The sequence below is a fragment of the Dendropsophus ebraccatus genome, chromosome 2 (genome assembly GCF_027789765.1).
Source record: "Dendropsophus ebraccatus isolate aDenEbr1 chromosome 2, aDenEbr1.pat, whole genome shotgun sequence".
In the NCBI taxonomy this organism is placed as follows: Eukaryota; Metazoa; Chordata; class Amphibia; order Anura; family Hylidae; genus Dendropsophus; species Dendropsophus ebraccatus.
In genome coordinates, this window is record NC_091455.1 from 45,902,524 (window position 1) to 45,919,613 (window position 17,090).

At 40.8% G+C, this 17,090-nt stretch overlaps 1 protein-coding gene across 3 annotated transcripts in view; it reads right to left on the reverse strand.

Moving 5' to 3' along the window:
- The window catches only part of HNF4G (hepatocyte nuclear factor 4 gamma), a 73,870-nt gene that overhangs the window by 47,407 nt on the left and 9,373 nt on the right, over positions 1-17,090 (reverse strand). For all 3 annotated transcript variants that reach the window (XM_069957452.1, XM_069957453.1, XM_069957454.1), the window contains one exon: positions 7,762-7,834. In XM_069957452.1, the coding sequence (XP_069813553.1) occupies positions 7,762-7,774 (13 nt within the window). In that variant the 5' untranslated portion in view covers positions 7,775-7,834. Of the gene's footprint in view, positions 1-7,761; positions 7,835-17,090 lie in introns of those variants that run through there.

Here is a 17,090-nt window from a genome sequence, read left to right on the forward strand (position 1 = left end):
GCAGCATTGTAATCTGTGTTAATCAAAGAACATAACCTGCAACTACGAGAAAAGGGCATGGTACTGTACTATGTAAACAGTGGTACAATGCAAGTGCCAAGCCAAAAGTTCCATTTATTGGCCACATTAAGGGAGATTATTACAGTTTCCCCACAGTCATTGTACTGCACTACTATATTGTTTGTGTGGAGTGCTTTTAGTACACTTATACTCCCCTTACCTGCAGGTCCCAGTGGAGAATCATAACTTTATTACATTTCTGAACTGTTTTAGACACTCTTTGTACCTTGCTAGATAAAGGGTGTAGTTTAGAGGAAATGGCAGTGGCTCAGCAGAAAAGGCATGGCTCAAAGTGACACTGTCACCCCCTTTTTTGCATTCTGACTTCTCTACACAGGTGTAAAGGGTAAATTCAGCAGTTTTCATACCTTATTTTATACCATACGTCATGGGGCTTGTTCCAGTAAAAGGTGATCTGTGGATTGTGCTATCTGGGCAGGGCTTCAGGACCTAAGCGGCACTTAGCCATGCCCACAATGCTACCATTGGCCACGCCCAGTAATGTAATTGGCGCATAGGCCCTGCCCCTTCAGCGGCCATTGGTATGGGCTGACCTAGAAGGGGTGGGGCCTAGACCTTTAGGCTGGCCTGTTCCAATAGCTGTTTAGGGGCGGGGCCTATGTGCCGATAATATCACAGGGGAGGGGCCAATGGTGGCATTGTGGGCGAGGCTAATTGGCACTTCAGCTGTAAAGCCCCACCCACATAGCACAATCCGCAGATGATAAAAGATCACTTTTTACTGGAACAAGCCCCATGACGTATGATATAAAAAAAGGTATGAAAACTGCCAAATTTACCCTTTACATCTGTGTAAAAAATTTGGGCGCATACTCAGATGTATTTTGAATGTTTTTTTTTTGTTCTGCAAATGTACTTACCCTAGTGTATGCATTACAAATTACTTTTCTTGTGGGTCACCCAGTGCCACTCCATCTACTACAGTACTTCTTCTGTTTGAGGTGGCAAGTTCACTGCCTGCCCAGCCAATCACTGGCTGCAGTCTCACCTCACCTCACTGATTGGCTGAGCAAGCAGTTCAGGAAGCACCTTGAAACAGGATTGTCTCTGGGAAAAGTAGAAGAGAGAGGAGTAAGTGTAATTGTTGTGCTCCAGGCTGAGCACATTTTTAAACTAATAATACAAGTCAGAATTCCCCTTTTAAATACAGTATGAGCCACTGTCTACAAAATGCTTATATTACAAGACAGTGGAGGAGATAAAAATTGTCTAAAAAAGACAGAGTAATCTTAGACTAGGCTGTCTTAGAATGAACCAGATTTATATGGTTTATGCTGTTAACCCTTAGAGGACAGGGCCAATTTAAATTTTTGCGTTTTAATTTTTTCCTCCTTGTGTTTAAAAGGCCATAGCAGTTGCATTTTTTCATCTACAGACCCAAATGGGCCCTTATTTTTTGCGCCACTAATTGTACTTTGCAAAGACAGACTTAATTTTTTCATAAAGTACTTCAATGTGTGGTGAAATTGGAAAAAAAAATGCTTTTCTTTTATTTGGAGTGTTTTTTCTTTTTAGGCCGCTCGCCCTGGGGTAAAACTGACTTGTTATATATGTTCCTCAAGTCATTACAATTACAACGATACGTAACATGTATAACTTTTATATTATGTGTTGGCTGGTAAAAAATTCAAACCATTGTTAACAAATATAAGTTCCTTGCTTATAGCGCTTTTATCCTTTGGTCTATGGGGCTGTGTCAGGTGTCATTTTTTGCACCATGATGTGTTCTTTCTATCAGTACCTTGATTGTGCATGTGCGACTTTTTGATCACTTTTTATTACAATTTTTCTGGATTTGATGTGACCAAAAATGTGCAATTTTGCACTTTGGGATTTTTTGCGCTTACGCCATTTACCGTGCGAGATCGGGAATGGAATAAATTAATAGTTCGGGCGATTACACACGCGACGATAACAAACATGTTTATTTATTTTTTATTTATTTATTTTTATTTATAACATGGGAAAAGGGGTGTGATTCAAACTTTTATTGGGGGCGGGGTATAAAAAATGACACTTTACTGCTGCAGCCGGAAGCAATTGAGTGCCGAGCAGACCCCGGCCCGAGCCGGATGTGTGGATCATTCCTCCGGGACAACGTCCCGTGGGGGGTGTGGGCGATCCACCCCACTAGACACCAGGGATGGGCTGCAGTAAGTAATTGGATGCAGCTGTCAACTTTGACAGCTGCATCCGATTACTTAATTAGCGGGCATGGCGATTGGACCGTGCCCACTAATAGCAGCGGTCCCGGGCTACGAGCTGCACCTGGGACCGCGGCGGTTTAGAGCTACAATGGGTAGCACGAGAGATTATTTGGCCCCAATGCCAATTTGGTAGCAGGGACCCCTTTCTATGATAAGCCATATGACATAAGACCTTGGTACAACTGTTGCTTTTACAGCCTTTACACCACTGCCATTGACTACATAATGATTAACTCCCCTACAAAGAGCAAATACAGCCACAACTGATGTTCTTCTGGTAAACAGCCAGAAAGGTATGGCAAAACATGTGGTGCCACCTACTGGATGAGATATAATATGCATTGCCTTCCCAAGAAAGTATTAGCAGCAGTAAAATCATAACACAAGTCATAAAGATTTCTAAGTATTATAATGTAATAAAACTCGTGTCATGTTAAATAAATGTTTTAGGAGTGATAATTTTTCCATATTTGTCAGCTTTCAGAGCGCATTTGTTACTTTCTTTACATTGTATTTCTCCAAGCCAACATGCAATGACTATTAAAGACAACAACCTAGCGACAAGTCAAAAGAAAATGTAACACTTTATATGATGTAAAATATACAATCCCCATCCCCTATACCAGGATAGGGGGGATACATGTATGATCACAGAGGGTCTGAAAGCAGAAGGGGGTGGCAGTGTGCACACATAATGTCAATTAGTAATGAGCGAATAGTTTTCGATCGAATAGTACCATATTGCGTTTGAATATTCGAACAATAACGCAGTAAAAATTTGATTCGCCCTTCCACATCCCCTGGAGCTTTATTTCAGCCAATAAACATGCAGGGGGGAGGGACAGGCACTAGGAATAGGCAATACTTTAAGTAAAAACCTCTAACTGTGATTGGCTGGCTAAACTACGTCACCTCCTGAATATAAGAATAGTGATTTCAGATTTGTGTTACTTGCTGGTAGGAGCTAGAGAGACACAGACTTTATACCATGGAGAGAAGGCTTTTAGGTGAAGTTAGGTAGGGAGGGACCCCTAAAGCCCTAGTTAGGGCTAAAAGTATAAAAACCATATATGTAGAAGCTGTTGTGAGACAGGCAGTTTGTTCAGACAACTACTTATAGTATATACGGCTGGATACTGTGTGACAATAGCTGTTATCTTGCTACTACTGATTTGCGCAGTCTGTGTCCTGTAAAGGCGTTGACTAGCCCTTTAATTTTATTATTTTATAGTGATGAGCGAATAGTGAAATATTCACACATTGGTACGAATATCTCCCAGATATTAAAACGTTCGATCGATTATTCGATCCCATTAAAGTCTATGGGAACAAGTATTCGATTATTGAAAAACATCTATTCGACCACTTGGATTTTCACAGTCTACAATGACACCTCAGGAAAAGGAAAGGGAGATTTGAACGCTTATTAAATATTTATCGAATATTCGGCGTACTATTCAATAATATTCAATACTATGGAATACCATACTATTCGATCGAATATCTATTCGATCGAACAGTATTCGCTCATCACTATTATTTTAAAAACCAATTATATATCCGGTATACGGCTGTATACTGTGTGTGTGTGATAATACCTGTTATCTTGCTACTACTGATTAGCACAGTCTGTGTCCTGTAAAGGCGTTGAAAAGCCCTTTAATTTTATTGTTGTAAAAAACAATTATATATCCGGGATGCGGCTGTACACTATGATAATATCTGTTATCTTGCTACTGCTAATTTGTAGGTATCGTTTATTTTCGTTATTAGATATTTTACACTGCACCTGACCTGATACGTACACAAGTGCGTACCACTAGACCGAAACGCACGCTTCTACTTTACACTTAGAATTTGTTCATGAATCTTCGGCGTACACTTGGGAAAATTGGGATGTTCGCTCATCACTAGTGTTAGATGCACCCAGGCATGCTTCCCCTCCTGTCCCATATGCATCCAGAGGTGTTGGCATCATTTCCTGAGGTTTCATTGTGCACTTGGTCAATATTGATTTCCAGGTCCCAAGTATTTTTTTTTTCATAGACTATAATGGGATTCGATATTCGTTCAAATATATGAATATCGGGAGCTATTCGAAGCGAATTTTGAATTATTAAATATTTCACTATTTGCTCATCTCTAATGTCAGTCCATCCCCTTTGGCAGAATAGACCGTGATCTAAGGATCTTTTTTTTATCTAGTGGCCCCTGATTCCCCCTTAAAAAAATGGAGGAGCAATGCACTTGTATAGCCCCTCCTTTCATTCACTATCTATAGAATTGATGGAGAGCACACTGTCAGCATCATAGCAGTAAATAAATTGGTGGCCTCACAAGCGCACCACTACTCCATTCACAAGGGGCACTCGGGGGCGTCTGTTCTCGAGGTCCTCAATGATAACTCATGTGAATAATTTCCATTCAGCTTGAACCTTCTCCTTAGCACAGACCTACTGCAGGTAAGTAGACCTTCATTAAAACCAGCTGAGTACTCTTCAATATAACATAGGATAACAAAGGATTGTACTGTAAAGCTAAAAAAAATGCATGTCTATGAACCATAGGGCATAGGCATTAACATGATGTTCCTGTTAAACCATATGTCTCCATTGGACTGACATTATACGCTAGAAGACGGAGTGTGACTTTATAGGTGTGACATTGCATGCTAGTATTCGGAGGTGATTACAATATGGAACAATCTGCAAATTCCCGTAACATTTACATTCCCTTCAGCCTGGACGTTGAGCATTGATGACAGCTGTGTTAATGACATGAAAAGAAGAAATGCCAAATAATGTCGCACATTCGAGTAACACTTTAAGCATTAATATTGTGATCTCCATGTGTTAGCAGGTATCTTGGAAAATACAATTGGTGTGAGTAGAAGTGGTGATGGCCCAGCATGAAATAGACTCCACTAAATGTCCCCAGACTATTATGAATACATGTGCTCATTTCTTGGTTGGGAATATGATAATTCATACATCCTGCTACATATTATTTTATTGGAACTAAACTCCTGGCATTGCATTGATAGCTAAACCTTTAATGATGCAGACAGTATGAGCCTTAAAGGGTGAAAATCTTTTTCTTTCAAATCAATTGGTTTCAGAAAGATCTTTAAGTTACTTCAGTTTAAAAATCTCAACTCTTCCAGTACTTATCAGCTGCTGTATGTACTGCAGAAAGTGGTGTATTCTTTTCAGTCTGACACAATACTCTCTGCTGACACCTCTGTCCATGTCAGGAACTTTGCAAAGCAGGAGAGGTTTTCTAAGGGGATTTGCTACTGCTCTGGACAGTTCCTGTCTCAGACAGAGATGTCAGCAGAGAGCACTGTGTTAGATTGGAAAGAATACACCACTTTCTGCAGAACAAACAGGAGTTGATAAGTACTGGAAGACTTGAGATTTTAGAATTGAAGTAAAGTACAAATCTGTATAACTTTCTGACACCAGTTCATCTAAAAGAAAAAGATTTTTGCTGGAGTAACCCTTTAAATGGCCACAGTCGTTTCAACACGCCCCGTACCCCTCCAAAATGCATTATTTACTCTGAAAAATAGCTTAAATCTGTCCTGATAGGCAAGACAGACTATAATATATCTATATTAGTATACTCAGCATGGCCATTATAAACAGGTAACAGAATAACATGATACAAAACAAAAATACCATACTAAGAATATAATATAAGGGCTTCTCTAACATTCTCTACCACAAACGGGTATGAAGGATAAAAATCCAATATACCTTGCAGTTCAATTTTATTTTCTAGACCTCAATAGAAAGAACCAAGTAAATCTATAAGCTGGTGCTCACTACAATCTAATTTTTGAGGGTTTAATTTTTTAGTTAGTCACCATAAACCTATAGGGCATGATCCTCATTTGGCTCTGGTTATCTTCAGATACTCTAGTTTTCCTGATCTAGATATTGAATCAACTATTGACTAATGGGGAAATCGATGTTGTTGCATCCATAATGGATATCATATGTATCAGACGGTGTATGGAGAAGGAAGGGGTTAGTGGCTAGAGAGAAACCTAAGCTACCTGAGAGACTTCAGAGAGACTATAGAAGCTCACAGTGAGCGTTAGATTTAAGCCTCAGGGCTTAAAGGGGAACTCCAGGCAGGAAAAATTATTTTCTATCAAAAAATACATTAAAAGTAATATAGATGTCTCTATATAATTTATCATGTTTATGTAGTTCTGCCACAATGGTAGTTGAATCACTTTCCGTAAGTGAAGAAAACTGCCCCCCTGCAATCCACTCAGTCTCCTACTCCCTCTGCAACCCCCCCCCCCCCCCCCCCCACACACACACACACACACACAAGCAAACAGAAAACTTCATCAGAAGAGCGAGACTGTAAAACCACATGAAGAGTGATGGAGGGAACATAGGTAAGAACTGGAAGATTTTTTTTATTTACAAGGCTGCCCAGAGTTCTCCTTTAATATGCAGTTTAGATTGCCCAGTATGGATAAGTTACATACAACCTGACTCTCTGTACCATGATGAAGAAAGGAAGGAAACTTGCTTATAAATTCTTGCTCAACTCGAGTTTAGGATTGGCCATGAAAACTGATATTAGAGAAAATAGATTAAGTAATTGCTTAGAGGCTGGCCCCTTTTGAAAGCTGCAGTCCATGTAGACTATCAGATATATAGATGCAATAGAAGGGGCCTTCCACTCACAACTCTTGCTCAGTTTGCTACAGGAAAACCACAAGACAGGGCAGTCATTTCTATGCACACACATCAAGGGGGAGATTTATCAATCATGGTGTAAAGTGAAACTGGCTCAGTTGCCCCTAGCAACCAATCAGATTCCACCTTTCATTTTCCAAAGAGTCTGTGAGAAATGAAAGGTGGAATCTGATTGGTTGCTAGGGGCAACTGTGCCAGTTCTAACTTTACACCAGTTTGATAAATCCCCCTTAGGGTAGCTTCTTACGAAACAGATCAGTAGAGGATTTCACACTGCAAATTTGCAGCGAAATTCCATGCGGATCCATTGCCAGTTATTTTCTATGAGAATTGACATCCCGCTGCGTGTATGTAAGTTAACCCCCCTCCAGCCAAAGCATACTGTACCCACGCTCCGGCTTGCTATGAGGGCACCAGGCGTCTGCACACTATCAGTCCCGCCTGGATTATGTATTCTAATAGAAAATGACTGACAATGGATCCGCAGCGGATTTCTCCGCGAATTCACAGCGTGAAATCTGCTGCAGATCCGTGAAGCTATCCTAAGTGTACATTACCATATCCGTCTATAGCTTTGAAGATCAGCTGATCTAGCAGTACAGACCTGTAGCTCTAAGAAGTTGCTCTTACATATGGCAGCATATTGGTCTGACAGATCGGATTTAGCGACTTTTTGTAAGGGGCGGCTTTACACAATAATTACAGAGTGTTGCAAAATTTCGGGTAATTTACCTAAGCTCAGGATAGTTTACCTGGTTTCAGCATTTGGTATTTCCAGCAGGTCCTCAGGTGTCATGCTTCATGGTCCTCTCAGCTCTGTGATCACTGCATGGATGAAAACAGATTATATCAGCATACAGTGAGTTGGAGTGTTCTTTCAATGTCTCCTATACTCTAGCAGTAATAGCAATCAATTAAATCTTCCTCTCTTTTTGTAACCATAGGTAAACTACAAGTAGCATTGGACCTGAATCCGATTTAACACCTGATCTGGATTTTTTCAAGAGCAGGACTCCTGTCAAAAAGTGGGGATCACTGCTCCTGTATACTAAGTGGCGAGACATGCAGTTTTGCCTCACTGTTCAGTTAACTGTTACTGTCCTGTGTGCAAAATGCTTAGCCCAGCAAATAGAGTAGTGAGCATACACCTTCAATACCTGTCAGATGAACAATCCTGCACTTTCTGTGCGGAGAGGTAAGCCACAACAGTACAGCTCTGGTAGCAGTTTATCTCTCCCAGAACAAAGGGGTCAGGCAGTGATTTTCCATCACTCCCCTAACATAATGTTTGTGTCTTGCTTACCTAAGGGTCCTTTTACACTAGGTGATTTTTCTAACACGGGGGCCACCAATGAGCACCAATCGGCACTTGTTTGCAGTGATTTTACACAACATGACAAACCAAGAGCCCCAGGCTGCACTAACAATCCTTGTATTGTTTGCGCAGCCCAGAAAACTGACAGCACAGATATGTATATTAGGGTCTGGGATATGTATATATTTGTGATGTTAGTTTAAAGATCTCAAGCAGCAGTCTATACATACCAGCCACACTGCTTGTGATCCAGCACCTCTCCTCTAGTCCTCCAGTCCAGCCACCAGCTGAATCTTCAGGCCCCGCCTCCTTCAGAATCATTTACAACCAGAGGAGGCAGAGCCTCAAGATACAGCTGGGACCAAACTGGAGGACTGGAGAAGACGTAAGATCACAAGCAATGTGGCTGGTATGTATAGACTGTTGCTTGTGATCTTTAAACTGACAGCACAGATAGATACTCATCCCAGACCCCAATATTTACATATCTGTGTTGTCAGTTTTTTTTTTTTCAACAGAATGATGGTTGACCTCAGAGAGATCAACCAAAACACTGCTGAGACATGTGTTTCTCAACATCAGTGATTCTAGGAACATTGTCCCCTGGCAAATCAAAGGTCATCCATCATTCTCTTGAATGCATTTACTAGGCTTTGCTCCCACTTGCCAGATTTCTACTCCACACTGATGAGGGGCAAATACCCCGAAACCGCTGTGGATGGATACCTTGCTGAGGTGGTTTCCTTGACTGGAAAATGCCTTTGGCTTGGTTGTTCCTTCCCGGAGGAAGGTCTGGCTAGCCCACTGACGTTGAGAAACACGTGATGGTGTCTCCTCAGTACTTTTGCATATTTGATTTCCCAGGGGGCAATGTTCCTAGAATCACTGACATTGAGAAACACGTAATGGTGTCTCTGCGGTGTTTTGGTTGATCTCCCTAAGGTCAACCATCATTCTCTTAAATGCACTTCCTAGGCTTTTCTCACACTAGCCAGATTCCTACTCCACACTGATGAGGGGCAAATACCCTGAAACAGCTGTCTGTGGATGGATACCTTACTGAGGTGGTTTTCTTGATTGTAGAACGCATTTGGCTTGGTTGTTACTTCCTGGAGGAAGGTCTGGCTAGCCCACTGATGTTGAAAAACATGTGATGGTGCAGTACTTTTGCATACTTTTTTTTTATCATTGCTGGACCCAGATCCTCTGTTCACACAGGATGATGTGTGGCCGGCAACAATAATTTTAAAAGCTTGCTCTAAAGACCTGATCAGCCGCTGAGGATCAGACATTTTTCCTATTCTCTGCTTATCGGTGTCACTTTTACACGGCCACAGAAGAGTTTCTAGTTACACTTGTTGCCAATAATCGGCCCGTGTAAAGGATGACAACACACATTATCTGGATTAGGTGCCCTGCCCTAAGCAGCACGTCATACAGGCTTTAATGCTTACTCTACAGAAACAGGGACTCCTGACTTTATTCAAAATCCCTTCTTCTGTAGGCCATTTTCCCAAATTACAAACTATATATACTTTTTTGTACCATTTGTAGCACAATTCACTCATCTCTTAATATTGCATAAACTGTTATAGGCTGTTGTGTTACTATATTAACATAGACAATGTGTACATTTTACAGCATGTCTCACCATCAACCTTTATTTGTTAAAGGAGAAGTCCGGCGAAAATTATTTTTTTATATGTTATTACTTATGGAAAGTTATACAATTTTCTAATGTACATTAATTATGGGAAATGCTCATATACTGCTATTTCCCTTAATTTAGTGTATCAGGAAGTGTTAGAATTATCTCTGAAGCAGTGACGTCACGACCAACGGTGTAATTCCTATGGAGTGTCCAGCAGGGGGCGCTCTATATATAGAAGTCAATGAGTACCATTGACTTCTATATATAGTGCGCCCCTGCTGGACACTCCATAGGAATTACAGTGTATGTAATGTAATGTAATGTAATGCACTGTACTGTTGTGACTTTATGAATACATTTATCGAATACTTTGGGGAGCAAGTGTCCTTGCTCCCCAAAGTATCCCATAAATGTATTCAATGAATACATTTGCAGGGCACCGAGCAGGGAGGGAGAGAGGTGCCATCTACCTCCCCCCTCCCTGCTCGGTGCTGGGAACATATACAAAGTACTACTCCCCCATTATCTGCAGATAATGGGGGAGTAGTACCTGTGCTATCCCTATCACCGCCCGCGCCGCCGCCGCTCACACAGGGGCTGCTATTCATCGCGCCGCTGATTCCCCGCCGCCCGCGCCGCTCCTAACTACCCGCCCGCTCGCTCGCTCGCCCGCCCCGTTCCTGGCCGCCGCTCTCTGCTCATGTCGGCCGCGTCAGCCCACCCCCACCCCGGCCGGGAGCACGGCGCTTCCTGGTGTCCCCGGCCGGGGTGGGGGCGGGCTGACGCAGCCGTCATGAGCAGAGAGCGGCGGCCAGGAACGGGGCGGGCGAGCGAGCGGGCGGGTAGTTAGGAGCGGCGCGGGCAGCGGGGAATCGTAAGTTTGATGCCGGGAGGAGGGGGAGGAGGAGGAGGAGGTGGAGGAGGGGGAGCGGCGGGGGGCATGAATAGCAGCCCCTGTGTGAGCGGCGGCGGCGCGGGCGGTGATAGGGATAGCACAGGTACTACTCCCCCATTATCTGCAGATAATGGGGGAGTAGTGCTTTGTATATGTTCCCAGCACCGAGCAAGGAGGGGGGAGGTAGATGGCACCTCTCTCCCTCCCTGCTCAGTGCCCTGCAAATGTATTTATTGAATACATTTATGGGATACTTTGGGGAGCAAGGACACTTGCTCCCCAAAGTATTCCATAAATGTATTCATAAAGTCACAACAGTACAGTGCATTACATTACATACACTGTAATTCCTATGGAGTGTCCAGCAGGGGCGCACTAGATATAGAAGTCAATGGTACTCATTGACTTCTATATATAGAGCGCCCCCTGCTGGACACTCCATAGGAATTACACCGTTGGTCGTGACGTCACTGCTTCAGAGATAATTCTAACACTTCCTGATACACTAAATTAAGGGAAATAGCAGTATATGAGCATTTCCCATAATTAATGTACATTAGAAAATTGTATAACTTTCTATAAGTAATAACATATAAAAAAATAATTTTCGCCGGACTTCTCCTTAAATGCTGAGAGCTGTATTTAAGTTGTTGCAGTTGTTGTTATTATTATTATTATTATTATTATTATTATTAATAATAATAATAACAACAACAACAATAATAAAATTATATATTTTTTTCATGACATATGGCACACTATTGCATACCCAGATGCACAAGGTCAGTCATTATTTAGTCATTATTTTTAAGGGGTTACTGCTCTCTGTTGACATCTCTGGCCGAGACAGGAACGTTGTCTCGGTTTTCTATGCATCCCCATAGAAAACCTCTCCTGCTCTGTACAGTTCCTGTCTCGGCCAGAGATGTCAGCAGAGAGCACTGTGTTAGACTAACAATAAAACAACATTTCCTGCAGGACATACAGTAGCTAATAAGTATGGGAAGGCTTGAGATTTTTTAATTGAAGTAAATTACAAATCTATATAACTTTCTGATATCAGTTGATTTGAAAGAAAAAGATTTCTGCTGGACAACCCCTTTAAGAAAGTGTACAATCAGTAGCATGACACATAATCATGACACAATGTGATTATTATAATAGGTAGGAGGACCCATGCTTATCAGTACAATAAAAGGGTCCAGGTGCTTCCTTTCCCTTTATTCTTTACAAAGACATAGGTTCCCATGGTAAACCAAGTTATCAATTTAAGCTGTTACAGGTAAATTAACTGCCCTAATGATGCATGCCCCAAGGGTCTGTATATATGCCTATTTTATTATATCCAGGAAAGCCATTATAAACAGGTAGTTGGGTGACAAAATACTTGATCATGCAAATGAAAGACCACATATTTTAGAAAACAGAAATACAATACTAGGAATATAACATAAGGTCATATCAAGCATTCAGTACCATGAACTGTTGAGCATGAAGGATAAAAATCCAATATAGATTGCCGTTCAGTTTTATTGGCTAGACTTCAATAGAAAGAACTGTGTAAATCTATAAGCTGCTGCTATTTACAATATGATTGTCAAGACTTTTACTTTTAGTAACTCACCATGAACCAGAAATATTGAATGCCTATATTTGGCCTAGTCATAAGGATATGACACTCATTTCGCTGTGGTTGTCTTCAGATACTTTAGTTACCCTGAACTAGAAATTGCATCAACTATTCACTGATAATGGTGGAATCAATGATGCTGCATATATAATGGTTACTATACAGCCTGCCTTACTGCTAAAATATCATATCATTGTATGGGAAGAGGGATCACTAGAGATATATAGGTAGAGACATATAGACAGAGCCTGATAGATAGATTCTCCCGTCTCACACAGGCATTTTCAAGATAGATAGATAGATAGATAGATAGATAGAGTTCAAATCATGAAGCAGTACTCTTTTAAATGATGTGGGCGGGTGCCAGCAGATAGGTCTTGACTCCGGACCATGTGATTAACAAAGTAAAAATATTCCGCAGCACTTCCATTCAGGTGAAAAAATCCAAATTTATTTTGTGCAAAAAATCATATAAAGAACAGGTGCACAGCAATAATTCATTGGTGCGACGTTTCGACAACCTCAGTGCTCAGTGTGAATATAGTCTCACCAGTATAACAACCAAAAAAGAGTTCTTATCACGGCACTCACCAATAAATTAAAACAATGCTTTATTCAGAGATTAGACAGGGAAACACAGTGCGTTTCACAGATAATGAGTGACGGCAATTTTTACGTGACTACACACTTCATCCGGCTCATATTATTATTATGATTATTATGATGATGATGATGATTATTATTATTATTATTATTATTATTATTATTATTATTATTATTATTATTATTATTATTATATAGGTAGATAGAGAAATAAAAACTAGACTGCAGAACTTCTCCCATTATACCCAAATCCAAATGTGTAACATTTCAGTTCATCAAAAGAAACTTTTTCTAAGCAACTGACATTGAAGTGCAGCTGTCTTTTTTTTTTTTTTGCTGTATTAGTTCACACATTGGAGCTACGGTAGGTGTGGACTGCTGGCCCCATCTAAATGTATTTTTCTGAGTGCTGCAGCAATTTTTTTTAATAGACAGACAGACAAATAGCTAGAGAGATAGATAGATAGGATATAGATAGAAAGATAGATAGATAGATAGATAGATAGAACATAGATAGATAGATAGATAGATAGATAGATAGATAGATAATAGGGGGAGAGAGAATGTAAATAAAAAAAATGTGACTGAGTTACAGGGAGAAGTTATAGAAAGAGACATAGATAAGTAGGTAGAGTGAGATAGAAATTGAGATTGAGAAAAAGTAATTGGAAGAAGAAAAGGAAAGAGAGAGGCTATATTCACACGTCCGTTGATCTGTACGCAATTGTGGGCACGCAATTGCGGACAGAACATAAAGCCAATGTTATTCAATGGCCCAGTTGACATATTTGTACGTGTTTACGGGGCCGTGATCTGTGCCACAAAAAAAATGGACATGTAATGCGGACCGTTTTTTGCTGCACGGATCGCTAGGGTACTGAAGTGTGAACGTAGAGCTCCATGAAGCACAGAGCACTACGGATGCTTAATCGTAGTTCGTAGTGCGGACCAGCGGCCGCGGACTACACTATAGGTGTGTGACTATAGCCAGCGATAATATGCTAAATCAGGCTGATTCGGCAGATTATCACTACGTTTAATAAAGACAACGATCAGCCGAAGAAACGTTCATCAGCTAATTGTCGTCTTTTAACATGCTTAAAAATCATTGGCCTCCTGCTGAAGAATGTCTGAAGAAAAATAATGAAAATTATACTTACTGCTATAGGCTCCCCATAGTCCTCTTAGCTTCACCCCGCTCACCGCAGCCGTTGCTGGCACATCTGAAGCCATCTTTGCAGTGCCAGGCCGCTCAGCCAATCACTAGCCGCTGCACTGTCCCGTCTCGCCACTGATTGGCTAAATGGCCTGTGACTTCAGAGCCAGCTTAAAGCCACTCTGTACCCACAATCTGCCCCCCCCCCCAAACTGCTTGTACCTTCGGATAGCTGCTTTTAATCTAAGATCTGTCCTGGGGTCCTTTTGGCAGGTGATGCAGTTATTGTCCTTAAAAACAACTTTTAAACTTGAAGCCCCATGCCCAATGGCCGGAACTTAGAATGTCTATGCATTAGTCTTCCACAATCTCTCTGTCCCCCCTCTCCACCCTCTTCATCACTAGGAATGCTCCAAGCAGATTGTCTCCTATGCATCAGATGTGTGAAAACTGAACATGGGTTCGATCGTTAAGGCACCTGTGCAGTGTTCAGGCAGGAGAAAATGTTCCAATAGCATTACTAATGATGATGAGGGTGGGAAGGAGGGACGGAGAGGTGGTGCAAGGTTAGGGCACAGATATTTTAAGTCCCAGTTGTTGGGCATGGGGCTGCAAGTTTAAAAGTTGTTTATTAGGACAATAACCACATCACCTCCCGAACGGACCCCAGGACAGATCTTGGATTAAAAGCAGCTATTCGAAGGTACAAGTGGTTTGGGGGGGGGTCAGATTGTGGGTACAGAGTCGCTTTAAGCAGTGCTAGCATTGGCTGCAGTGAGCGAGGAAAGCTAGAAGGACAGAGGTAAAGTATATACTTTATTGTTTACTATATACAGCAAGGGCTGTACGGACATCGTTATTAATGATGGGCCGTGTGATACGGCCCTGAGAGAGAATACATTTATGTAAAAGAGAATGGGAAAAGAATGAGTGTAAAGAGAGGGGTGAGGGAGTAAAAAAGATAGGAGACTTTTTATTTTCTTTTTCCTATTCAGTTGCGTTTTCCACTCTGGAGTAAATAGGACACAGGTGACTGGAATGTTATTCTAAAATATGTAACTAAACAGTAAACGAAAACCAATAAGAGCTTGTTTAAGCACTGCAGAGATCAATGAACTTGAGAACATAATAAACTGGAGCCTACAAAGAATCAATTCACCATTGTGGAAGGGAATATATTACGTGAATAAAACATATCTGGTTGTTCTAGCGCAAGAATTCTAACTGCTGTTTATCCGGCTATCACATCCTATGATACAATAACAATTAGATATATACAGTATGTTCAATCATCTCTCATTAGACACTCAATATAAGAGATTGCTTGGGTTGTTGTGGGTTGAATCCTTAAAGGGGTTGTCCAGCAAAAATCTTTTTCATTCAAATCAACTGGTGTCAGAAAGTTCTATTAGAAAATCTCAGGTCTTTCCATACTTATTAGCTACTATATGTCCTGCAGGAAATGTTGTTTTATTTTCAGTCTGACACAGTGCTCTCTGCTGACATCTCTGGCCGAGACAGGAACTGTCTAGAGCAGGAGAGGTTTTTATGGGGATTCATAGAAAACCGAGACAGAGTTCCTGTCTCGGCTAGAGATGGCAGCAGAGAGCACTGTGTCAGACTGAAAATGAAACATTTCCTGCAGTAGCTAATAAGTATGGGAAGACTTGAGAATTTTTAATAGAAGTTAACTGCAAATCTATATAACTTTCTGACACCAGTTGATTTGAAAGAAAAGATTTTTGCTGGACAACCCATATATATATATATATATATATATATATATATATATATATACAGGAATGCAGTTTGGAGATTGTAGGTTGTGCTGCGTGTTTACTAAGAGGTGTGTGACTGCGGGAGGGGAAGTGGCACATAGAATGTATACAATAAACACACCCTGACTTTAATTTATGGTGAGTCAACAAGCTTTATATGGACCAAACCTTTGGAGGAAGTAAGCAAACAAAATCCGAAAGAAATCTACATTTTTTTCTTTTGCCTTGGCCTTGCATTTGTGCTTACATTGCTCGTCCTGTTAAGTTATATACCATCAGTGATATATGTGCATATACCCTCGTGTTCCCACTTGAATATGGCTCAGTTTCAGCTGTATTGATAAAGATATATATAGTTTAAATCGTGTTCTATGTTAATGATTGTCCAGAGTAAATTTCCAAATGTAAAGGGATAATACAGAAAACAGCTCCTTTACTGTCCTCAGTTTGTTTGTGGTATTGCAGACAAGTTTCATTGAAGTGTATGGAGATGAGTTCTAATTTTTTTTTTAATCCTAAATAACAATTTATTGTCATTAATGTCCTACCCCTTGAAATATTTTGAAAACATTATGGCCTTAGAAACTTCATAGTATATCCCCACTTGTCAGTTTTCTGTGGATAATTCCAGCAAAAAATCCACATCAAGTGGTGCTGATTTTGGAGCTGCTTTTCCTGTGCATTTTACCAGTTGCCATGAAAATAAAAAGTAATCTGTATTTTACCTTCGACATGCTAGGGCTGACACCCATTTTTAACATCCGTCATTATCCAAAAACATCAGTTTTTTGCCTGAAAAAGACGGTGTGGGAACAGCAAGCCTAAAAACAAGCCTAACTTACTAACTGGGTTCACACTACGTATATTTCAGTCAGTATTGTGGTCCTCATATTGCAACCAAAACCAGGTGTGGATTGAAAACACAGAAAGGCTCTGTTCACACAATGTTGAAATTGAGTGGATGGCCGCCATTTAATGGCAAATATTTGCTGTTATTTTAGAACAACGGCTGTTATATTGAAATAATGGCCGTTATTTACTGTTATATGGCGG